This window comes from Rhinoderma darwinii, chromosome 7 (assembly GCF_050947455.1).
Source record: "Rhinoderma darwinii isolate aRhiDar2 chromosome 7, aRhiDar2.hap1, whole genome shotgun sequence".
Classification (NCBI taxonomy): domain Eukaryota; kingdom Metazoa; phylum Chordata; class Amphibia; order Anura; family Rhinodermatidae; genus Rhinoderma; species Rhinoderma darwinii.
Genome location: NC_134693.1, coordinates 49,433,887 through 49,460,900, shown reverse-complemented (window position 1 = coordinate 49,460,900; position 27,014 = coordinate 49,433,887). Strand labels below are relative to the sequence as shown.

General features: G+C 41.9%; 1 protein-coding gene across 3 annotated transcripts in view; it reads right to left on the bottom strand.

Moving 5' to 3' along the window:
- Positions 1 to 27,014, bottom strand: part of LOC142657867 (glyoxal reductase-like) — a 141,699-nt gene that overhangs the window by 114,316 nt on the left and 369 nt on the right. For 2 of the 3 annotated variants that reach the window (XM_075833352.1, XM_075833353.1), the window contains exons 2-3: positions 26,820 to 26,907; positions 6,267 to 6,515 (exon numbers count right to left, since the gene is read on the bottom strand). In XM_075833352.1, coding sequence (XP_075689467.1) covers positions 6,267 to 6,515; positions 26,820 to 26,907 — 337 coding nt within the window. The remainder of the gene's footprint in view (positions 1 to 6,266; positions 6,516 to 26,819; positions 26,908 to 27,014) is intronic. The other variant, XM_075833354.1, reaches the window with a different exon arrangement.

Genomic DNA, 27,014 nt, shown 5'->3' with positions numbered 1-27,014 from the left:
CTCAATTACTCTGAAACCTGAGCATTATATGATATGATTATGCAATACTTTTTTTTTCTAAACATTCACCCGTGTTTAATAATTGAAACGCTGTCATATCAGGAAATATCTTCATCATGACATCATGGTCATGCCGGTAACATTACATACTATACATACAACACTAAATAAGTCATGTTTTCCATAGTAGAATAAAGTGCTGAAGAAGCCTTCTAAAGAAGATGGAATTTCCACATAATCTAGGGATTTATTTATTTTAAAAAAACACTTTAATTCCCAATAATAACATTCTAAGCAAAGCCTCATTGATTTGTGTTTTATAAGAGATTTTCAGTAACTAAAATCGGTGAGAAGTGCCAAAGGGGCTTCGACATTCTATAATTTACTAAGTTTGCACCGGTACAAAAAGCTCTCAAACTCTCCCAATATGATCTTCCGATATGACCTTATAGCATGTTGCAATCTAATTTGATAGGACTTCCCCTTTAAAACATATGTTCACATTTAAACACTGTTTCAAAGTTTTCATATAATAATTATCTTTATTTATATATCGTCAACATAGTCTACAGCGCTTAATAATTTGTGCAGCAACAGACAAGTAATGAAAACCAACACTACAGAGAAAGTAGGAGAGAGGAGCTTACACTCTATATGGAGGAGGAGTGCTACAAAACAGCAGTTACATAGTTATCATTGTATTCAGGGGACCAGCTCCTTGTGTTGGCATTGGAAATAAAAATAAAGCCACATGATCCGGTCACCCAGTCAGTATCTGAGCCAACACAAATATAGAGTTCAGAATGACAAGACAAGGGTAGCCAGTTGAGGACATAGAGGAGTGAAATGAAAGTAGATCTATGACCAAGCCATGTGGTGTGGGCCGTGGTAGTAGCTCAAATAAATGTATTTCAAACAGGTCTATTTAAATAAATGAGTCTTCAAGAAAACGTAAAACTGGTAATATTAGGAACAAGTTTGCCCATCCGGGGGAATTAGTTCCACAGAATGGGTGCAGCTCAGGAGAAGTCCTGCAGATGAGAGTGAGAGAATGTCCTAAAGGATGATAAGAGTCATCATTTATTGACTAAGCGAACACCTTGAGTGAGCTGGTAAATGGCGATGAGAGCGGAGATTTATCACGGTACAGTATTGCGGAGGGCTTTGTAGACTAGTAGAAGAGTTTTGTAATTCTACAAGAAACCGGTAGTATAACTGCTAGACGGAACGATCAACTTAACTGCTGCGATCATGATGGATTGAAGCAGAGCCCGTTTGTTTAGTGGAATGCCAGTTACATCTCTCGCTGTGATACCCGTCTGGTATAGCAGTAAAATAAATATTTTTTAAGACAAGTATTTGGATGAGTGCCACTTCTTTTCTCCTCACACTCATCGTTTTTGACATTGTATTTTTGAGTAGAGCACCACCCATGTCATTACACCTGTGAGCATCTTACCCTATTGCTTAGTTTTGGCGCGTCAGCTGTGAGTAAAGTAGTGCCGGCTACGGTCCCCGCCCTGGAATGCCAGTTAGTAATGAATTACAGTAGTCGAGACGCAAAATTATTAGGGCCAGGATTGCTGTTCTAGAAGTGTCAGTGGTGAGTTAGGGACATATACGTGAGAGTTTTTTTTAGGTGAACGTGACAGGATTTGGCAATGGACTGAATGTGAGGATAAAAGGGATCAAGTATTACTTGGGGCCTGATGTATAGGAAGGATGGTGGTGTTACAGACAGAAATAGAAACAGCAGGTGTTATCTTCTACTGATGCTGAGTTACACTTTTTTTTATAGTCTAGAGTACCATTCACAATTCTGCAGGCTTCAGAGCAGAAATCTCTAAGCATTCCGTGCTGACTGAAAGCCTGCACATGGCTTACTCTGATTATTTGAATTATGTGAACTTCATTCTGTAAATTTACATTCAGAGCCTGAAAACCTATCCTGTCCAAGTTCTGGTTACCCATTTATCAACATAGGTAAGAACAATCCATCTAAAGTCTGAGACAGAAGAGATATTTGTGCTGTTGCTGTTTCCAGCTAGAAAATCATTGACTTGGCACATGCAACACAAAAAATCCTTAGGGGTGTAAGTATGACAGGTTTTCAGTTCTTTATGTAAACAAGAATGTCTCGAATCACTGACAGAAAGCAGATATCTTAAAAACGGTGAAGAACTTAAAGTGTCTATTCAAAAATTGCATTCTTTTCATAATACACAGATTAATTTTTTACATTAGACAATCCAGTTGTCGACCTTACATAGAATCCCGGATGGTTTATTGATTATTAGGTGTTTCATAGTACTGTGGGTGAATCGTTACGATGAGCATCTCCTGTTGTTGATTATCCTGCAAATATATTGATTTCAAGGGGCACTGTGTAATGCTAAATTTCCACTGTAAGGCCCCATGCACACAACCGTAAAAAACCTCAGTTTTTGCGGACCGCAATTGCGGTCCGCAAAAACGGAGCCATTCACTTTCATTGAACACTGACACCTTTCCGTAGCACTACGGAAGGGTGTCCGTGCCGTGGAAATGTTCCGGGAATTATGGAACATGTCCGTTCTTTCGCATTTTGCGGGCCGTGCTCCCATACTTTGTATGGGAGCACGGCCCGAAAATGCGGTTGTCAGTCAGCGGCCGGCCGTGCCCGACATCGCGGGCCGTGATTGCGGGCACGGTCGTGTGCATGGGGCCTAAGGGTCAGTTCACAAGTTTGCGTAAATACTACGGTTTTTCCACAACTAGATTCGTTGCGGAAAATCCATAGCAAATACAATAGCAGCAAAGTGGATGAGATAAAACAAATCTCATGCACACGCTCCGTAAATACTGAGCGGAAAAACCGCTCAGAAATTGACCAGCAGCGCAGAATTTTATTCCGCAGCATGTCAATTGTATTTGCTTTTTTGTTGCAGGTTTTCCCCATTGAATTCAATAGGAGGTAAAACCCGCAACATCATTCCAGGAGGCCGTCCTGGATAATGTCAGAGGGCCGGCCTCCTGGGATGGCGCTTCATCCCATGTGACCGCCACTGCAGCCAATCACAGGCTGCAGCGATCTCCTGGGATGAAATGTCATCCCAGGAGGGCGGCCTACTAGCAGGCCGGCTAAGTGCTGCAGTTTTCCGCAGCAGACATTCTGGGTGAAAAACTGCACCACAGTTTGGTTCAGCTTTTTGCCCGGAATTCCCTGCGCCGCACAGGGTGGCTACGCTGCGTACTTTTACGCAGCGCATCCACCCAGTGTGAACTCAGCCTAAAGCTTAATTTCCCCAGAGAAATCTGCAGAGCTGTTGGGAATTTCATTTTTACTTTCTTCCCTGTAGGAGCCATCAGAAGTGAATACTGGTACCAACTGCAGTGATGTAAGTTTATGGATCATGATGGAGTAACTGTTATCCCTGCAAACTTGAAGCCATATTCTCAGAATAACCGCTTCTAAAGAGATTAAACTCAATAATAATCCCAACATTATTCCCAAGGGAATTTACGCAATTAGTGATATAATCCTTAAAGGGGTTTTCCCACAAGGGACGTTTATGACCTATCTACAGGATATTTCATAAATGTCAGAAAGATGCGGGTCCCTAAGGTTTCTGTTTTATTTAGCAGAAACAATAGCGTCGTCGACTATGAAAGCATTACCATTTAAATCAATGGTAATGCAAATGGTAGCTATGGTTTCTGTTTGCTTTTCCGTTCATGGGTTCCTCTGACGGAAAGCTGCAATGGAACCCATGAACAGAAACCAACACTGATGTAAACAGACCCTTTTTAAGATACAGCTGCTCTGTATTCTCTATACAGAGCAGTTGTATCTAGCGCTAAACCTTGCTCCGTCAGGCCCGCGGGACTGACGGGTTCAGTGACACCTGTAATCCACCTGTAATCTTAGTTATGTACCCGCTGACACTGAGCCAGTCGGGTCCGCTGGACTGACGGATCCATGTCATAGCGAACGATACAGCTGCTCTGCATAGAGAATACAGAGCAGCTGTATCTAAAAAAGTAAAAAAAATTAATAAAAACTATTTATAAAGTTACACCAAACACCCTTACTAAACTGTTTATTTCGAAAAAAAATAAAGCCCTGCAAAGGTTTACATAGTCTTTAAAGAACATCTAGTTTAATTTAGAAAAAAGGTTGCAGTCAAGTGCTCCGCAGATTACACTCCTTTGGACAGTTGAATTTAAGCTGGTAGATAGAATATGCCAACTTCCTCCCCAGAGAGTGACATGAAAAGTCTACATATAATTACATAATGTCCTAGCTATTTTAGGATTTGCAGGCATACATTGTAATTATTTAGGCTTTTTTTTTTTATTTTTTTAAAAAGACTTGCTGTTAGTAAGTGGACTTTTTTAGGCCTTTTTTCTGGAAAATCCTAAAACAGTTCAGGGTGCCAGGTGCACAGGATTTATTTTAGACAGAACACAGCCTACTTTTCTCTTAACAAGGATCTTATGGATACACATCCACCTTTGGACACCATTTTACATATAAGTAATCTACATAAAATAAAGTCATTTTGTAAATACATTGTACTAGTTATCTTAAACTGATATTGAGTTAGCACGGATTACGGGAGCGATATACAGAACTCCCACCGTTCGACTTGCCTGAACTGAGATCACCATAGAACCCTAGTTCTGTTTAAACTTTTTATGACTGACCTTGTGGATGGAATAAAAAGTATTTGCCAGTAACACAAACGTAAACAGAAGACCTAACACTCAGCTTGTTGGTGGAATATTACAGAAAGACCTGGGAAGATAAATGGCAGATGAAATTTGATGTCTCGATAAGTGTAAAGTGGGTTTGGTAAAATATGTATTTGAAGTTACCTTATTAACAAATATAATTATATACAGGGTCAATTTAAAGAACGATCATATGAATTATTCATTCAGGGGACATCATTTGCATGTAGAGGAAAGGCAGTTCATTCATTGGTATATGAAAGGGTTCTTTACAGTAAGAGTAGTCAAACAACGGATTGCCCTAACCCAAGAGGTTGTAAGAGTGAAAGCAATGACAGAATTTAAAAAAAAGGGCCTAGACATTTATCTCATGACTTATGATATTCAGAAATATAATTAATAAAGGCCAGAGAATTGTGTTAAACTGGTTTAGGAAAATATCTGACTGCTTATGTGGGGTCTGGAAGGAATATTTTTTACCTTGTGAGAAAAAACTGGGAAAATAACGCAGAGGGTTTCAATTTTTTTCCAGCTGAATCAAGCAGCAAGGTCTAATAATGTTTAAACTTGATGCGTGTGCGAGTGTAAGGCCATGTTCACACAGGGTAGAAACGCTGCATTAAAGTACACAGCTTATTCGTCCTGGAATACGCAGGGAATTCCGCCCAAAAAACTGCACCAAATTGTGGTGCAGTTTCAGGGCGGAATGTCCGCTGCGGAAAACAGCAGTTGGGGAAAAAAAAGTATAAACTTTTTTTTGTTTGGCGACGCATCCTTCTGTTGTCCGTGCAGTCCGGCGTCCTGGGATGACGCTGCAGCCTATGTGACCACTGCAGCCTGTGATTGTGTCGATATGACAGGTGGTAAATATTAACCTATTAATTTTAAACCAATTTAAAAAAATTGTTTTTTCTGAGTTGCGATTTTTCCGGCGCAAAAATCGCAACATTTGCTATTTGTTCTGGGTTTTACCTCCCTATTAAATTCAATGGGGAATACCCACAATAGAAAAACATCGATTCCAAACTATAAATTGACATGCTGCGGATTAAAAAAGCAACACCGCAGGTCAATTTATGAACGTTTTTTCAGCTGACTTTTTTATGCAGCGTGTGGATGAGATTTTTTAAATCTCATCCACTTTGCTGCTACTGTAATAAGCTACGGATTTTCCGCAATGAAATCCGTTATGGAAAATCCACAGTGTTTATGCTACGTGTGAACATACCAATGTCTCTGTGGGAGAGGAAGCATGGGTGCTAGGCTTTACTTCTTTCAGTTACATCTACTTTACTTATATATAGTCATTATTATAGTTTCCATATAAAACCTCTTTTAGTTTCAGATTTATAAAAAATAAAAATTCATGCACTTGTCTTTTTTGAACGTAAACAAGAGTGCAACTCTGTAAACTTTCTAAATAACTGGTAATTTATGCTAGTATTGATTCTGTATGGCTTATGCAAATCAAGCGTTATAATGTGTTATAAAGCACAGACTGTATTACTGACTTACTATATGGAATCTAAAGCAATGTAATATATTATTCATACCTAGATACTCCACTCCAAGTCGTTGGCAGGAATCTAGACAAGCTTGTGTGGCTTTTTCATACCCGTAGTCTCCTGGCCACAGCTTAGTGGTGATCCACAGATCTTCTCTCTTCACACCACTTTCAGATATAGCTTTTCCAACCAATTCTTCATTGCCATATCGTTTAGCTGTATCGATGTGCCGAATACCACAAGATCTCAAAGCATAAAGAAGTGCATTGTGGGAATATCCTCCATGATGAGACATCCCTATAAGTTAGATGCAGAGTTAGAGCAGGATAGATATTTATTAATGACCGCAAAAATAATTACAGTTAACTCCAGTATGCCAATGTTCCCTACCATGTTACCATCACTGGGGTCCAGGAAAATGAGATATGGTGATATGTTTGTCAGGGTCCTCTAACAGTAGAGCGGATGATCACCTGCAATTTTCTTTCCTTAAAGTCTACACCCAGCTGTGATATCGGGCTTTAAGTGACGCTATTGTACAGTTTCCATGGCAACCATATGACGCCCAGTGTCACGCACGGGCGCTATTAATTAGAATAGGACACATACACGATACTCACCGGGCATCTTTTGGTTGCCAGGGAAACTGTACCACCCATAGTGCAGTGGATTCGGGCCACACCCGACGTCAGATCAGGTGGAAGATTACAACTGCAGGTGCACTTTAAAGTGAAACTCCGGGCACATTTTCATAATTAGTAAAATGGACCTACAAAGGTAACTTCAAAGGGTTGTCCCACCATTCAATATCATATTTATTGTATTGATCGGGGCTTGTCAACCTTTTTCTACTGGGGCCTCACCAGCCAGAACACGGTGATGTGTGAGCCTAACCATTGGTCAAAAATTACCTGAATTTATCTTAAAATTTGTCTCGTCAACCCAGTATAACAGAATATAAAGCACAAAACCAGTCAGTTATTTTGCTAAACCAGAGATTAGTGCTACCATGAAAAGACCTTTGGAGCATATTATTACTTCTGTTATAACGGCTTCCCCAACTGCGACTCACCAACAACTAAAGGGGCAACTCCCCAGGCCTGCCTCAGAGTTTGAGAAGCACTGGTATAGATCATAAAAAATGAACAATGTCTGTCATTTACATGATATAAAACAAAATTATACAGTGGAGTTGATAGTGGAGTTTATATAGTATAGCGCCGCCTGGTGTTCAAAGTGTATAGCACTGTGGACATCCCCCTAGTGAGCTGAGTGCTGGTGGACACTCATGCTCAGTCAATTTCCCCACAGCTGGGTCTCTCGATAGTGATCCTCGGTTCCCTGCAGAGCAGGCAATAGAAACAGCTTTCTGCCCTGCTTGTCAGGGAAGGAGCAGAGTCTCTGCAGTAGCATGGCAGCATAGCTGAGAAGACTCTTTCTGTAGGGAAGGGACTATATCATCAGCTGCCAGAAGGGGGAGGAGACTAATTTTGCTTAGAGTCTCTCCCCTAGCAGCACAGATAAGAAGAAGCGCCAAGTACACATTAAAGCGAAAAATGGCAAAAAAGGTATTTATTTTTTTAATGCTGGAAATACGAAAAATGACTTCAAATAGCTATAAGCAGCATTTCTGGATTTTTTTTTTCTTTAATGATTCATGGGATAACCCGTTTAACATAGCAGGGCCCTTATTTATTTCAACCTGGTCATTAAAATGCAGGAAATAACAAAACAGCTGCATGTCCCTGGGCTGTACGACAGATGTTGCCAAACCATGCCCCCTTCTGTGACATCACTTCCTGAACTGCAGCTATTGGCTGAAGTTGTACCTCAAAGATTTCATGCTCTTCCCACTCCCTGCATTAGGCCGCATGCACACGGCCGTGCCCGCAATCACTGGCACGGCCGGCCACCGACTGCCACCCACATTTTCGAGCCGTGCTCCCATACAAAAGTATGGGAGCACAGCCCGCAAAATGCAAAAGAACGGACATGTTCCATAATTTTCGGAACATTTCTACTGCACGGACACCCATCCGTAGCGATACGGAAAGGTGTCTCCTGAACGCGCGCACGTCTCTGCTTCATAATCGGCGAATGCGCAGTACACCCTTGACGCTTCACCGGTTTAGTCAGCTGTGCTGCACATGTGCCGATGACGTAACTCCAAAATGCTCATTTGCATATATTGATTAAAGTGAATTTCTCTGCAAAGGAGACACTCATGTGAAAATGGAAAATAACGTTACATTTAGGCGAGCCTGCACTATATTACTCTGCTGCTAGTTTGATAGGTACATTTCTGGTGACAGACTCCCTTTAAGTAAATTCAATACGTATAGTACTGTAAATGTAAAACTTGTATGTGCATCAAAGAAATTGTGAACATATGGAACACACAAAGCGAGTGTGGGATTTCCTCTGTCAGTAAAAGGTTCGACATGACAAAAGGGAATTATGTAATTGAACCACTTCTATTCTTAGAGACAGGTTCTCAGCAGCAAGAGTTGGGCTCAGCTTGGTAGGATACAAGAGCTGCTGCTTCCCATGGACTTGCTGTATAATACCCAGAGAGGGATGAATGAAAAGTATTCAGAGACTCTGCCAATGGGCACAAACCCATCTTGTGCGCTAATGACTCTGGCAGAACACTCAGGGCAGAAGACCTCAATTTCAACATCGACTTGTCAAGCAATGTGCAATGCTGCCCCTGATACAGCAGCACGGTCACAGGGCTCCTGTATAGGACACCATGTATGCAGTGTACAAAATTGAAATCTTCTTCTACTAAATAAATAGAAACATGTGAACCCTAGTCCTGGGAGACATAATGGTACAAAAAGTAGTACAGACAAAAGTAGTGCACTTGTCTAGGCCAACCAATCAGAATCCAGCTGTCATTTTCCCAACGCAGGTTAGAAAACGAAAGAATATATCTGGTTGGTTGCTACAGGCATCCGCTCAACTTTTTTCTCTGCTCTAATTTTATACATGAGGCTCATCTTTAGTTACCAATTTATCAATAAACTTTTTTTTAGTCACAACCATATAGGGGTTTTCGGGTCATGGGGCAGTTTTTTATACTGATGGTTTCCCTTTCCGGAAGCAATAGCGCAGTCGACTGCGCTATTGATTCCGTCAAAAAAACTGAACCCTTACGGAACAGTGACAAACGTAAACCATTAGCAAAGTATCCATCACCATTGAGAACAATGGTGACGCAAAAGGAAGCTATGGTTTCCATTTGCCTTTTCATTGAGGGATTCCCCCGATGGAAAGCTCAGACGAAACCCCTCAAAGGAAAACACAACGCTGATGTGAGGGAAGGGAGATTGGCTTACCAGGAAGGGAGAGTGTTCTATCACATATGGGTTGTTGATTACAATGCTATACCATGCACTAAAAATGCACCCAAATTTTGTAACAAAAAACTGGGATAAACTAAGCCAACCAATAGGTGGTATGAGGTAGAGAGTCAAATTTATCATACAGCATGATAGTATGCCCTTTATTCACCTGGATATTGAAAAAAAAATATGCCAGAACCAAAGGATAAGATGACAACTCCTGTACACACAGTTGCAACCGCAGGCTGCCGAAATCACATTCATATTAAGTGGTGAATGGCCACAAATTTTTGCCAGTAAAACTGTGGCTTTAGTAGCAAAATTATCATCACCAACGCATGTGGGCGTAGTTTCGGCCGTGTGTAGCTGCCGCTCCGTCTGTTCTTACCCTAAGGAAACAACTTAAAGGGGTTGTGTGGTGAGATAAAATTGATGGCCTATTCTCAGGATAAGCCATCAATATCTGATCGGTGAGGGTCAGGCACCCCCGCCGATCACCTGCTTGAAGGGGCCAAGCGCTGCTTTCTCTTTATCGCTTATGCTGCCCCAAACTGTAAAACACCATCACATCGCCATCCACTTGCATGGGGGAACAGCTATAACACTGTGAACTGCCGCTACGAGTGTGATGGCGCTTGACAGTATTAAGTAGTGTTCGCGATAAAGGGGAAGCAGCGCTTGCCGGAGCATAGTGGCCCCTTTAAACAGCTATTCGGCTGTAAAATATAAAATTGTAATGCTACAAAAACTACTTTTATTCCCACCACAGGAATAATGTGATGACTGAAATGTACTTCACATTGATTAAAGAAGACATTTTCTACAAACAAATTAAGTGCAGAGAATTTTGATATTTCACAGCAGAACTTTTAGAAAACGTAGCACACGGCAATCTCCAAGCATCAAGCCATAAACCCTTCCTAAATGCTTTCCAGAGAGAATGTAGGAGATTGCTTTTCTTCCTTCCATTCCCACCAATTTTCAGACTAGTCTTCACCTCAGCCAAATTGTTCTCAGATGCACGACTCCCAGAGGTCTCCTAGGAAACGGGTGAAAAGAAACGGCTTTCTTCCATTGAAATCCAGGGCAACCAAGGGGCTGGGGAGGCTACTGACACAAATCAATTGCGATTTCTAGGGTCACTGAACTCATTTTAAGGAGTATAATATGCCAGCCTGAGTGTGAAAGGGTTATATGTACTCACAAAGAGAGTGCCTCACCGACTTCAAAGGCCCTTTCCTTTCTACCCAGCCCCCTTGTTCCTTATATCCTATCCGTACTATAGTTATAGATAACCCAGAATGGAGCATTCCTTACATAACATCCATCAGTGCAGGCACTCAAGTTACACAGTAAACACCATAAGTATCAGTATTCGAGGGTGGTGAATGTTTTGTTTTTCCCATTGGGCATACTGCATATAAATACATCTTGATGCAAAACAAAACACAAAAATTCTAAAGTAGAAATGCAATAAATATACCAACATTTTCATTATTTGGTATATATTACAGTTTTCTGTAATAAATGACTATATTTCTAGGTAAGAGATAACAATAACAGGGTAAGGCCCTACAGCACGACTTTGACGCGGCCGTCATGAAGCAGAAAACCATGCCGAGGTGCTGTATGGCATAGTTATCAAATTGATTTGTTATGGTCTGCAAGGTTCTGCAGGTAAAACGGAGGTGAACCTGCAAAATCGTGCAGCCATAAGGGTCTATTCATTAACAGACACACGATTTTGCAGGTTAACAGCGGTTTTACCCACAACACCGCATGGCCATTTAAAATCAATTTAAAAACCATGTCAAATAGCATGTCAATGCAGCTCCGTGCGGTCGTACCCTTAGTTTAAATTCAGTCTTCTCACAGGCGACAATGTTAAGCAACAACGCAGTTGCAACGACCACTGTCGCTGTTTTTGTCTTCCTTTGTAGTCAGTTGTCACTGCTACATTCAGATGTTTTAGTGCTTCTGATTCCTGTATCAAGAATAGTGAAGCACAATAATCTACGCCACATTCTTTTTATTAGTTTGCTTAGGCTTCGTTCACATCTGCGTCAGGGTTCCGTTCAGGCGTTCCATCTGAGCTTTCCGGCAGAACGGAACCCTGACTGAAACAAACGGAAGCCATAGGTTTCCATTTGTATCACCATTGATTTCAATGGTGACATATCTGGCGCAAAGGGTTTCCGTTTGTCTCTGATGTGCAAGGGTTCCGTCGTTTTGACGGAATGAATAGCGTAGTCGACTACGGTATTGCTTCCTCAAATTTGCACAGGATCCGTCACCATTGCAATCAATCGTGATGCAAACGGAAACCTATGGTTTCCATTTGTTTCAGTCGGGGGTTCCGTTCTGATCAAAAGATCCGATGGAACGCCTGAACGGAGCCCTGACGCAGCTGTGAAGCCTTACATGTATATATAAATGCATGTGTGTGGCTGACTTACACCGTTCAGCTATAACATTACAACACACTAATATGGTGTAGTCCCCCCTCATGCCGCCAAAACATCTCTGACCCGTCGATGCATTGACTCCACAAGACCTCTGAAGGTGTCCTGTGGCATCTGGTACCAAAACGTTAGCAGCAAACTCATTAAGTCCTGTAAGTTGAGAGGTAGGGTCTCCAAGGATTAGAATTGTTTTTACAGCACATCCCACAGATGATTGATCGAATTGCGATCAGAGGAATTTGGAGGCCAAGTCAGCTTAGTATTCCCTCCCATTCTGTACACACCTCCCGTGACGTATCAGGAGGCGTGTATCCAAGGGGGAAACGGATACGCCGCCAGTATGACGACGGTGCCCAGTTCCTCCTAAGTGGAGTATATTACACTACAAGATACCTTTGGTGAAATGTGTCTAAATTCACCATTTATATTAAACTTAAATATACAAAGTTTAACCGTTTCAGTGCCAGAACAATTTTCACACTTTAGACGTAAAACAAACAATACCTAAAAAAAAATCATATTATACCAACATACCCCTTGAAAGTAGACATCTAGCGCATTGTGAAAACACCACACAGCACTTTACAATCATGGGTGCCATCATGCAATTCTGCATGAAAATATTGTAAAAAAAAAAAAATAGAATAAAAATTACATTTCTAAAGCAAATAGGCAAAACCTGTAGCGACAAATCCACACCAAATCGTGAAGGAATTTTGGTGCAGATTTCCAAGTCGGAAAATAGGTGAGTATCAAAAAAAAAAACTACACTATACACGCCTCCCCTGGCGCTGCTATGAGCAACGCTACCCTGGTCCCCCGCTGGTCTCTGTACACCCGGCCTCCAGCAATGACGTGTCCGGCTGCAGCGGTCACATGTTACTATGGTAATGCATAGTGTAGTATACTATGCTTTTCAATACAACTGAATGAAACAAAAAAAACAACATATATTGCATGGTATACTTGTTTTTTTACAATGAGAGTCAATGGTAGACATATACAAGTGCATAGGAATTCAGGGGCTCTGCTCAAGAGTTTGCCCTAGAGCCCGAACTGGAATAGAGCCTAAGATAGGCAATTAGTAGATTAGGGTGCTCATTACTAAAAATAGGACTGCAAACTTTAATGGAAATGATCATCTTCCAGACACAGTTTATCTTGAAGCATTAGGGGAAAAAAAGTCTAATTGTTTAAAAGCTAGGTACACCTGTGAAGATAAAAATAAAAATCAATGTTTTATCTACAGGATTCAGCTAACAACAATCACATCTAAGCTCATGAACCCGTGATCGTTATTAGTTGGATCGTGTGTGTCAGAGACCAGCTTTCAGCCAAACCGTCAGCTCTGCTGTACTGACGGCCACGGTTTTGACAGAACGATACAGCTTCTATGTATACAGGATACATAGAAGCTGTATCTGAAAAAGCAAAAAAAATTTTTTTAAATAAAAGTACATTTTTTAATTATTTAATGTCAGATAAAACACTGATTTATTTTTTTTAAAAAATCTCTTTAACCCCTTCCCGCTAGTGGGCGTGACTGTATGTCCATTTTAAGTACAGTCACGTCCTGAAGATGAAAATGGTACCAATCCTTCACAGTAACGAAAAAAAAACAAGCCCTCCCATAGTGTTATCAATTGAAAATTAAAAAGGTTATGGCAACACTAAAACATATTTTTTTTTTAGTAAAGAGTATTTTTATTGTAGGAAAGTACTAGAACGTAAAAAAAAATGTAAATTTGGTATCGCTGTAATCGTATCGACCCACAGAATAAAGTTAACATGTTGTTTACACTGCACGTTAAACGGTGTAAAAAGAAAACTAAAAAACAGTGGTAGAATTGCTGTTTATTGGTTTCCTCATCTCCCCAAAAATGGAATAGTGAGTTAAAAAAAAATAAAAAAAAATATCCCAAATGGAACCAATAAAAATTACAGCTCGTTACACAAAAACCAAGCCCTCACACAGCTCCGTCAACAGAAAAATAAAACTTTATGACTCTCAGAACGCAATGATGCAAAATGATGCTAAAAGATGGCCCAGACAAATTTTTTAGGTACAGTCGTTTTTCACCAAAAACCCCCATTGCTAGGCCCCACAGGTAGACCCTGTAAATGCAGCAGAGATTTGGACGTAACCTTTAGCTCAAAATGCACACTATACCCCTAAATTAATTCCTCAAAGTGTGTAGTTTACCAAATGGAGTCAACTTTCAGGGGTTTTCACTGTACTGGTACCTCTGGGGTCTGTTAATGCAACACGGCACCCAGGAATCAATCCAGCAAAATCTGCGCTCCAGAGGCCAAATGGCGGTACTTCCATTCTGAGCCCTGCCGTGTGCCCAAATGGCAGTTTATGAGCGCATATGGGGTATTTCCCTACTCTGGAGATGTTGCTTTACAAATGTTGGTGTGTTTTTTGTCCTTTATTTGTTAAGAAAAATGTTAAACTAAAGATTATTGGAATAAAATTTAACTTTTCCTTTTCACTGCCGAATTCTAATAAAATCTATGGAACACCTGTGGGGTCAAATTGCTCACTACACCCCTATATATATTCCTTGTGGGGTGTACCTTCCAAAATTGAGTCTTTTTTTAGGTGTTTCCTTTGGCACCACAAGACCTCTTCTATCTGCCTATAATATATTCTAACAACATTGAATTTTTATTGGTTTTAAACACAGAAAACATTGTTGTACATAAGCATATAAATTATACCATCAAGAAGATGATCACAAAACAGAGTAATACCATCCTGTACAACTGAGGTAGGCAACCTGAAAACATTATCTCGTAAGGGAAGGTGGGGAGGAAAGGGAGGGATAGGGAAACAGGGAAGGTTTTCTCAGAACATTCTTATATCCTTTATTGTGTTCCACCATTATTATTAACCCCTTCTCCTCTTATTGCATTGTAGTCCACGTGTAAGTCCCCCGTTACCTTCGTCTGCCCTAACCTGGGAACATGTCAGTCCACCTTTGCCACTGAGCTTCAAATCTATTCATTCTGTTCTGGCGGAGTGCAAATAATCTTTCATATACACAATGGGATGAGACTTCTTCTATAATTTCCCTCAATGACGGGACCGAGACTGACTTCCAGTTTCTGGCCACCAATAGTTTAACCGACAGACAAATATGGCAAACCAAGGCTCTATCTTCCGGCGAAATTATTCCCATATTTAGGGACAGAAGGGCTAGATCTGCACTTGGTGTCACTTGAACCTCCAACAATCTGGAGGCCAGATTGAACACTGAAACCCACACTGAAGCGATAATGGGACACTCCCAAAATATGTGATGTAGGGTCCCCAGCCCTCCACACCCCCTCCAGCAATCCGCGTTAGCCCCTGGATATATCTTGGAGATTTGAAGGGGAGTATAATACCATCGCAACACCAGTTTGTGATAGACTTCCAGGAGGTTTGAGTTCATGGTGGACCCTAACGTCCACTTAATGGCCCTGGACCAATCCTCTATGGTATAAGTGGATCCCAAGTCCCTCTCCCATTGTAGCATGTGTGTATTTTTGGCCATCATCGTATCTCCCAATAGCACTTCGTAGAAGGACTTTGTTAAGCTAGATTCTATTACTGAGGCCTCGAATAGCAGATGATGTATCCTGGAGGGGATGCAAACCTGTGCGTGTGCCCTTGTTGGGAGGAGATGTCGAATCTGCAAGTATTTAAAGAACTCAGAATGAGCCAAGGCAAATTCTTCTCTTAATTCTGAGAAGGGTTTAATACTGTCCTCTCCATAAAGATCTGCCAGCGACGCCACTCCTAACCTAACCCAATTACGCAGATTCAGATCAGGTATTAACAGTTCAAGAGCATCCACTGGTAAGAAGAGTTTGTACCCCGAATTAGAGGAGGGTGTCACTGTCAGGATATGTCTCCATGCTTGTAGCGACACTCTTACTGTAGGAAATTTAGGAAGTACCTTCCTAGGAAATTTTGCATGGATTAATAGTAGCGAGGTCAGAGGAATATCCCCTATCAGGTGTTGTTCAATCGTTGGCCAACTAGAGCCAGAGGATGCTGTGCACGAGTATCGAAATTGTCGTATCACTATGGCCTTATGGTAGGCCTCTAGGTCCGGTACCCCCATTCCTCCTCTCTGTCTATGTATGTAGAGACGATGTCTGGCTACCCGAGGTTTCTTATTTTTCCATATAAACCGCATCAGCTGATCTTGTAACTTACGGAGAATAAAGGCCGGTAGAGGCGCCACCACTGTCCTAAACACATAGAGTATCTTGGGGAGGATAAGCATTTTATACAGGATTATTCTGCCCATCCAGGATGGTTCTGTATCTGACAAACGATTTAATTCGTCTTGCAATTTATCATGAAGAGGGAGAACATTAATATGGGCTAATTTAGATGTTGGCGAGAACAATTTTATGCCTAAATAAGGGATCGACATCTCCTCCCAACCAAACGGAAACTCCCTCTGTATATCTTGTCGCAGTGTCAAAGGTATGGCCACTCCCAATATCTGAGACTTGGAGGCATTAACTTTATAATAGGACACGTTGCCAAATTGTGCTAAAATCTCTGCTACTCTGCGGAGAGAGGACAACGGTTCTGTAAGGGTCAGTATGACATCGTCCGCAAACAATCCAATTTTATGCTGTCTATGTCCTACAGAAATCCCTCGCACCCCCATATCCATTCGTATCAGTTCCGCCATCGGCTCCATTACCATAGTAAAGAGCAAGGGAGACAATGGGCAACCTTGTCTTGTTCCATTGGTGATACTAAATGGCTCAGACAGCATCCCATTAGCCAACACCCGGGCTGAAGGTGCAGAGTACAAGGCCCCGATTGCCCCTAGTATGGCTCCCGAAAATCCAAATCTCCTCATAGTTTCAAAGGCAAATCCCCAATGTATCCTATCGAACGCCTTTTCTGCATCCAGAGTAAGGAGAACCGAGGGCGTTCGACCTGCCTCCACCCTGGAAATTAGATTTATAATGCGCCTTGTGCCATCTGGCGCCTGTCTCCCCTTAGTAAATCCTACTTGATCGTTATGAATTACTGTGGGGAGTATTGTCAAAAGACGTTGGGCCAATATTTTTGCATAAAGCTTTGTGTCGCAATTTAACAATGAGATGGGTCGGAAATTGGCTGGGAGAGTCGGGGGTTTCCCCTGTTTAGGTATTGTTACAATAGTAGCCTGCAACATCTCGGCCGGGAGGCTTCCCCTAGCTATGGCTACATTAAAAATACGAGCTAAGTAAGGGGTCAAAATAGATTCGTTAAATTTGTAATATTCGGATGAGAACCCATCCGGCCCCGGGGCCTTACCTGGTTTAACTAATTTTATAACTTTGGACACTTCGTCCGGTAAAATAGGAGCGTTTAGCTGCTCTAGTTGAAGAGAAGTTATTTTCGGCAACTGAATCTGATCTAGAAATATATCTATTGCCTCTGCTGTAGGTGGCACTATACTGGGGTCGCCTTGTAAGTTGTATAATTTGGAGTAGAACTGGCTAAACCTATCCGCTATCCCTTGGGGATTCGAGATTTTTGGCTCACTTCCTTCCGCTATCAAAAACGGTATCCTCGACTTCTGCCGTCTTTGTTTCACCCTATTTGCCATATATTTACTCGCCTTATTGTGTGAGGTGTAGTATGTCATGCGGAGGGAGGTCAAACTTTTATCAAAGTCTGCTATCAGTATTTCTCTCAATTCCCGTCTTAGTTTAGCCAGAGCATCGTGGACCGTAAAAGACGGGGAGGATTGCTGTTGCCTCTCTAGGGATTTGATCTGTGCTAGTATGCGATCTGTGTTCAGCTGTTTTTGTTTTTTATAATGGGAGCTTTGTTGGATCAAAAGACCGCGCATCACCGCCTTATGGGCGTTCCACAGCACAAATGGATCTATGTCCGGTGAATCGTTTAGGTCAAAATAGTCCTTTATCTGGGAGGAAATACGCCCTCTATATTGGGTCAAGGCCATCAGAAAAGTATTGTTCCTCCATGACCTATGCGGCCGATTCCAGGGTGACAGCGCAACCTGCATGGAGACCGGGGCATGGTCCGACCACGTAATGTCTCCCACCTCAGCTTTTATCACTGAATTCAGCAACCACTTATCTACCAAAAACAGGTCTATCCTAGAGAAAGTGTGGTGACAAGGCGAGTAAAAGGAGAATTCTCTTGTCGAAGCATTGTGACATCTAAACACATCATACATGTCCTGTTGCTGAACCCACTTTGACAAAGTGGGGAGAGACCTCTTGCTCCTACTGGTAGAGTCTAAAATTCTGTCTGGAATGATATTGAAATCTCCACAGAAAATAAGCTGCCCCTGCTGGATTTTGCGAACTTTCCTTATGGTTTTGTTTAGAAATCTAATCTGAGAAACATTAGGAGCATATATATTGACTAGTGTGATTAGGGTATCGTTAATGGAGCATATCAGAGCAAGAAATCTCCCCCCCACATCCACCCGGGAGTCCACCAATTTAAAATCTATCGTGTCCCTGATAGCTATCAAAACTCCCGCCTTTTTTTTTCCTGCATTAGACATAAAAACATGAGGAAATCTAGCATTTGTAAAGGCCGGACATTTCAATTGCTGAAAATGCGTTTCTTGCAGACACATAATATCCGCCCCAGATTTCAGAGCCTCCTTCCAGGCTGACGACCTTTTGAAAGGACTATTTAGACCTTTAACATTAAGAGACATTATTTTAACCGCCATAATCCCTATTACAGAGCTTCAATATAACATATGTAAGGCACTGTATCATTTTTACATTACATCCTTGGACTGTACTGAAAAGGATATTCTTGAAAAAGCTGTTTGGATAAAACAACCGGGAAGACAACCGGGAAAAACAGAAACATAAAAAACTGCATTCGTTTTTGAAGAACAACATTCTCCGGAACCAGGAACAGTTCCAGTAGGATCCCATCAACCTTGGCGATCCCGTAAAAGTTTCGGGGGTGAAAGTTCGGCTAGATGAGACTCGACCTCTCGTTTAGCCAATAAAGCCAGTCTTTCATCTAGTATCTGTGCTCCTTGACCACTCTGGGGAGATCCTCGCCAGTCCCCTAGGAGATACTTTCCGCTGTGATCCAGAGAGTAGGAAACCCCAGTCTGACATCAATTTTTCTCCATCAGCAGGTTTAAACAAGACATGGGTGCGTTCATCTTTCCTTATCAACAGCTTCGTAGGGAAGCCCCACTTATAAGGTATTTTATGATTCCGAAGTACCAGGGTTACCGGAGAGAAGGCCCTCCTTGCTTGAAGCGTAGCTTGCGAGAGATCCGCATATAAATGGACACCTCCAAATGGATCTGGTAGGGGCTGCCTTTTCCGCGCAGCGAACATCAAGGCCTCCTTGACATGATAAAAATGAATGCGGGAGATCACGTCGCGTGGTATGTCAGCCGGCAGAGCTTTGGGTTTAGGCAGACGGTGGGCACGATCAATAATCCAATCCGGAGGATGGGTGTCGGGTAATAAGGTTTTAATCAGCTTCTGGAGATACCCCTGAAGATCTGCTTGTGCCACCGATTCCGGAATGCCTCGAAACTTAACATTGTTCCGCCTGTTTCGGTCCTCCATATCCGCCATTTTATTTTTCATAGCTTCCACCTCCTCTTCTAACACATAGTGCGCATCCACCAGATCATTATGGGCCTGTGTGAAATCTCCCATCTTGTTTTCCACGTGATCCACTCTAGTACCCAGATCTTCTATGGAAGTATTTAGCTTGGCAGTGATTTTGGCCATATCCTGTTGCAAAGATCCTCTGAGCGCCATTACAATGCCTTTAATAAACTTTTCTGACGCCACCTGATCTGTGGTGGGCAGATTAGATATGGGGTCTCCTTCCCTTGCAGCTTCTTCCTCCAAGACCCCTGAACTCTGTCTGTCAGGGTTTACTATAGGCCCATCTTCCTCCCTTTCCAGCCTCTGATCCTCTGCCCTGTCAGCATGCGGTATTTGCAAAGGGCTGACTGCATGCACCCCATCTCCTTCTCTCTCCTTAGATCTCTGTCTGGGGCACACCGGAGTGTGTGATGACTCACCCAGAGAGGCTGTAGGAGAAGCTGGTCCGGAGCTTCTGCCACAAGCGCCGGAATCTCCTGTAGAAGTCCCGCCGGCGCCATCTTGGATGTCGTCCCGCCTCATGCTGCGGGTGGAGAAGAAGTCCGTCAGGCGCTTCGGGCCGGTTTTATTGCCCCTTTTCCTGGTCATCATCTCGCCTGCACTCCGGGACTCCGGTATAGGTCAGGTAAGTCGGCTTTCTGTCGCTTATTTAGCGTCGCTTAGAGGTCTGAGGACGGAGCTCCGAATCAAGCGTCCGCCACGGTCAGCATCCAGGCCACGCCCCCAATATATTCTAATAAAAATCCACTAGGTGCTCCTTTGCTTCGGAGGCCGGTGTTTCAGTCCATTACCACACTAGGGCCAAATGTGGGCTATTTCTAAAGCCTGCAGAACCTGGGTAATAAATATTGATTTGTGTATCTCTGGTAAAACCTTCTGTGTTACATTTAAAAAAAGTGTATTAAAATTGAATTTCTGCAACAACAAAAAAATGAAATTTGTAAATATCACCTCCACTTTGCTTCAATTCCAGTGAAACGCCTAAAGGATTAAGAGACTTTCTAAATGCTGTTTTGAATACTTGGGGGGGGGGGGGCTTTAAAATGGGGTGATTAATGGAGTTTCCCCCAAGATATAGGCCCCTCAAAGCTATTTCAGAACTGAACTGGACCCTATAAAATAGCTATTGAAATTTTCTTGAAAATGTGAGTAATTGCTGCTAAACTAATAAGCTTTGGAACGTGCTAGAAAAAAAAAAGGGCGTTCAAAAACCAATGCCAATATAAAGTAGACGTATGGGAAATGTTAATTAGTAACTATTTTGTGTGGTATAACTATCTGTTTTACAAGCAGATACATTTAAATTTAGAAAAATGCAAATTTTTGCTAATTTTCTTTACATTTTGGTGTTTTTCACAAACAAGCAATGAATTTATCAACCAAATTTTACCCCTGACATAAAGTACAATGTGTCATGAGAAAACAATCTCAGAATCGCTTGGATATGTGAAAGTATTCGAAAGTAACAAACACATAAAGTTACACGTCTGATTTGAAAAATGGGGCTCTGTCAAGAAGTCCAAAACTGGCTGCAGCGGGAAGGGGTTAAAGGTGTACCATGCCTTTAAATTTAAATGACCAGTAATATCACAATAAACGACTCATTGCCCCTCAGGTCTAAAGTTGGCCCTGATGTATGGTAGTTTGTCAAATGCTGATAATTGTGCCAGTGACAGCATGCAAGGGAAGGGTTGGGAGCCTGCCATCACTAATGTTTCGTTCTAAACATTGTTTGATGTTGGTAGAAATGTGACAAGTTTCAGGAAGAGCGGATTCTCCCCCCCCCCCCCCCCCACACCCATACGGATAAAGAGCTTCCTCTACTGTGATTAAATAAGACCTCTCCCTTAAGAATTCTAAGATACACCATAACATTACAAACATAACACACTGAATGCTAATAACAAGTATAAAATCACAATTATCCTATTTATTAAAGAGAAACTCCACCCAAATCTCAAAATTCAGGTTTAGTCTGAGTTACTGTCGTCTTAAAACAACATATTCTCAACAGAAAGAAGAAAAAACCCCATATCATCCACATTGTAACTACCGTTATTCCGGTCGTAGATGGTGATTTAAATTTACCCGCTGTCCATACGACAATGCTGAACTTCCAGAACACAGGAATAGAAGTGTTGTCATGGGGACACGTGTTAGGTGGGTCCAGGATAACCTTACCCAATGTGCAGCTACTGGATAAATAAAATATATCATTGAAATCAATGAGCGGATGTGCTGGGTACAACAGCTGATAGAGAGGAGCGCAAGCAAGGGGTTCAACTTTCTATACCATCCATATAAAAGAGGCAAATGTAGAGGGGTTGTCTAAAACAGACAACTATGTTCAAATAAATGTGTACCTTTGTGTAAAAAGAAATAATTCTATCTCCAAGTAACACTGACCCCAATGTATCAACATTGGCTTAGGTCTCATGCATACGACCGTAATTTTTATCCTCGATTACGGATAAAAATACGGATCCATTAATTTCTATGGGCTACAGACACCTTCCCGTTTATTTACTGGTGTGTGTCCGGGCCGTAGAATTAACCCGCAAAAATTAGGACATGTCCACAGCCTGTCCGAGAGGTATTTACTGACCGTAAATACTGCACAGACGTGCGCATGAGGCCTTATTTTGTGTCAATCTCATTTTATTTTGTAGAGTTTATTTTGTGAGATATTTATCAAATGTCACATGCCATTTGTTGATTTTGTTGCATTTTACATTGGCGCATATGTGGTGATTTTAGTTTAGTTTTGTGACTTACAGCCTGCTGGTAAAGTACAGATGCTAATTTTTGCAACTTTTTAAAAAGTCGTATTTCACAAATATGGCTAAAAATTAATCACGCCCATAACCACTCCTACAAATGATTTATTAAAGTCTGCCATCGTTATTCAGTAGCTGCAACAGATACCAGCAGATGGTAAATATGGGGCATGCAACACTAGAATTACAAACCCCAGGCTTGCAGTAGGGTGTACTGACCAAAGCTCCATTCACACACATTTGGGGCATACGGGTGAGGTACATTTGCTTTCGTTTGCTTCTTAAAACAATATATACTTAACATAACATTGACTTTTATTGTAAAAAAATAAATAAAAAAATACCATATTGTACATGCATTTTTGCCATATTGAATAGTGTAGTAGATTACGCGTTTCAACACTGTTAAAAAACAGAATTCAGCTTTTAAACAGCAAGAGAAATACAGCTTCATACCCAGAGGGAGTTAGGTCTCGTGACAACCCCTTTATATAACCTATCAATCAGACAGGTTATACAAATAAATTAGGTGGGAGTCCGACCTCTGGGATTCCCATCATTGTATGAGACGCCCCAAATCCATGTTCTTGGCCGGAGGGCAGGACAAGTAGATGCTGTCTCACTCCATAGAGGTGAAGTAGTGTACATAGCATCCGAAATAGTGTACATTCGCCTGTTCCCAACGCCCCCATTCCCAGGTATCCAGAGAAAGGTATTCTTTTGGGGGTGCTGCCAGTGACGAACGAGGTGGACTATGAACTTAAAGCAATCTGTGAAGACTTTATAAAAGAGAACGCATTTTGGAGTCAAACTGACCCCGTTTTCAGGAAGTGTCTGTACTCATACATTTGGATTTATCTGCCTTAGTTTTTTATTGTGAAAAAAGTAAAGTATTATTTTTCGTGGCCGCAAACAGCATAATTGCTTTGCTTTTCTGGATGTGGGAATATACAGCATACGTCTGATGAACAGCAAAAATATGGTTTGGACAGAGCCTTAACTGAAATTTGCCTGATCCGATTCGGTTGCTTCAAAGTCCCATTCCAGAAAGGTCAATGGAAATAGATGCTGATTGATATTTATGAGGGGGAAGAAAATTGTGTGACTCAACTGCTGCATCACATTAAATCCCAGGTGGATTCTTCACGGTTCTCCAAAAACAGTTGTTAAAATGACATCTGGCTTGCGGAACCTGGGGGGATCTCAACCTGGTCCCCCTTGCACTCGATTGTACAGCTTAACGAATGCTGGCGGGTACAATTAACTAATCAGTTCCCTACCCCGCAATTTTGCATTTGTTTTTGCTCCTGTGATGTCGGCAACGTCGTTCTGCAGGAGCTGGCCATAAGAGGCCAGGAATGGATCTCTGGATCCCAGTGAGGGAATGGCAACAGGTGTGTATGTTTACTTCTATTCTTGTTTTAGGGGCACTGTGAAGTGCCTCTACAGGATGTACAGCGTATGGCACCCTCTACAGAGGACACGGCATGTGGCACCATCTACAGGGGGCAGAGCGTGTGGCACCATCTACAGGGGAAGAGAATGTGGCACCATCAACAGGGGCACAGCGTGTACCATTGTCTGCAGGTTTGCAGTGTGTGGCAATATTTTTATGGGGCACTGTGAGTGTGGTGCTTTATTTGCAAGGGGTACAGTGTGATACGATTGTATTCAGGCAGGACAATGTGTGACACAATATGTGTGGCACCACGAGGAGTCTGTGTTAGTAAAGGGGTCGCGGATGTGTTGAAATAGCGAAGAGCTGAAGACGGTAAAGTCATCTTGGTGGTCTAGACCAGATGGAGAAGAAAAGAAAATGGAAGAGAACGTGTACAATGAAAGAAGATGTCACCTGTGAGTAACTAATGTCTATTCTCCCTCTGACTAATTAGTGCGGGATTCACTGTATGATCTGAAGCGAGATGACGGGTGTATCATTATTTTTTGTGGATTAGCAACTCCCAGCATATGCTTACCATTGTTTAGGCCATACTGGGAGCTGTAGTTTCACATCCTACAAATTTATATGGCAGGGGCGGACCTGACTTTGCAAATGCTTTGTTCTGGTGCCGTATATATGTACTGAGCTTTGTTCTGGTGCTGAATTTATGTTATGAGATTGGTTTTAGCAACGTGACTATGCATTAACCCCTTAATGACCAGCCTATTTTAGACCTTAATGACCAAGCTATTTTTTAAGTTTTTCCATCGTCGCATTCCAAGAGCTATAACCTTTTTATTTTTGCGTCGACATAGCTGTATAAGGTCTTGTTTTTTGCGGGGGAAAGTTGTCTTTTTTAATAGCACCATTTTGAGGTACATATTATTTATTGACTAACTTTTATTAACTTTTTTTGGGGGGGGAATAGAAAAACATCTGAAATTTCACCACTCTTTTTTGCGTCCTAAATCTACGCCGTTTACCGTGTGGTATAAATAACACAATAAATTTATTCAGCGGGTTGTTACGATTGCAACGATATTAAATTTGTATAGTTTTTGTATGTTTTACTACTTTTACACAGTAAAAACGCTTTTTTTTTTCTAAATTATTTGTTTTTGTGTCTCCATATTTGAAGAGCCGTCACGTTTTTATTTTTTCGCCGATGCGGTTGTATGAGGGCTTTTTTTTTGCGGGACGACTTGTAGTTTTTATTGGTACCATTTTGGAGTAGATGCGACTTTTTGATCACTTTTGAATCAATTTTTTTTAAGTCAGGATTCACAGAAAAGAGCAATTTTTCTGTCGTTTTTTATTTAATTTTTTTACGGCGTTCACCATGCGGGTTAAGTAATGTAATAGATTTATAGTCGGGGTCGTTACGGATGCGGCGATATCAAATATGTGTAACTTTTTATTTTATTTTGGTTTTTTAATAGTAAAGCATTTTGTAAGGGGAAAAAGTGGGTTTTTCATTTTTTTTTCACATTTTTTTTAAAATTAACTTTATTCAACTTTTTTACTAGTCCCACTAGGGGACTATAATATGCGATTCTGCGATCGCTATTATAATACACTGCAATACTTCTGTATTGCAGTGTATTACTGCCTGTCCGTTTAAAACGGACAGGCATCTGCTAGGTCATGCCTGCGGCATGATCTAGCAGGCATTCACTCCAGGCAGACCTGGGGGCCTTTATTAGACCCCTGGCTGCCATTAGAGACACAGACACTCGGCGATCGTATCGCCGGGTGTCGGTGGGAGAGAGAGGGAGCTCCCTCCCTCTCTCCAAAACCACTCAGATGCGGTGCTCGCTATTGAGCACCGCATCTGAGGGGTTAAACGGGTGAGATCGATACTACGGTAATATCGATCTCACCCGGTAGAGCAGGGACGCTCCTAGCCCTCAGCTGACTCTAGCAGCTGAGAGCAGGGAGATTTGACAGCTCCCTGCTCTGTTTACTTATTCCGTTGCCGCGACGTAAAAAGTCTATGGCATCGGAATAAGGCCCGTTAGTGACCGACGTAGAAACACGATGGGCCGGTCACTAACGGGTTAAAGAAGTAATCCCATCTTAAAAATTTATAGCATATCCATAGGATATGGCATAAATCTCTGATGCCGGTCCATGACTGGGACCCGCACCTATCTTGAGAACAGGGGTGCCCTGACCGCGTCCCCGCTTGGTGAGTCGTCCACTGGCTGCTGCATCCAGGCAGGGAGTCAGTGGCAACGTGGCTGGGACTACGGAAACAGCTGAGTTCGCTGAGCTACGCAGTTTCCATAACTCCCAAACAAGTGAATGGAAGTTACGGGAACAGCGTAGCACAGTGAGCTCGGCTGTTTCTGTAATCCTGGCTACGGAATTCCCGCCTGAATGTGGCGGCCAGCGGCCCTGTTCTCGGGGTGGGTGCACGTCCCAGAACTCGGACCCGCATTGCATTTCCTGTGGGTATGCCATACATGTTTAAAAGAATACAACACGTCACCCTTCTCTCAATGCACAGCCTAACTAAATGGACTGCGAACACGTATGGTTCTGAATGTGCACATATAGGTCTATACGTAATGGGTTTGTTAAATAACGTAAGTGTGGGTAGGTAGGTATGTATGCTTATGTAATTATATACATAGTATGGCAATTAAGTAAAACATTCGGGACGGGTAGCCACACAAGTTTGGAAAGTTTATATATTACTAACACGTACAAAAATATTTGTAATATTCTGCAGATTTTACGTCCGCATATCCGACGGAAAAACGCAGCAATTACGCTACGTGTGCAGAGGGATATTTTTCTGCGACGCGCTACACCGAGTGCACGTATAACTTAGTCAACCAAGAAACGAATCCGGTTGTAGTACACCAAAAACTAAAAGCGCAGACTCCACAACAAAACACATAGAACATAAAAGTCTCCCATACATGACTCACCCAGACCGAGGATAGGGATGGCATGGCCGCTAGACAGAGGCACAGTGGGGAAATTACTGGGAATATTCATGTCCTTCCTTCCAGATAACTGTGCATGATGCAAAACGTGTTAGAAAAGTTCGGTGTTTTTTTTTTGTTTTGTTTTTTTTCAAAAAGCTTCATTTTAATTAATGACAAAAAAAAATGCATATTTTA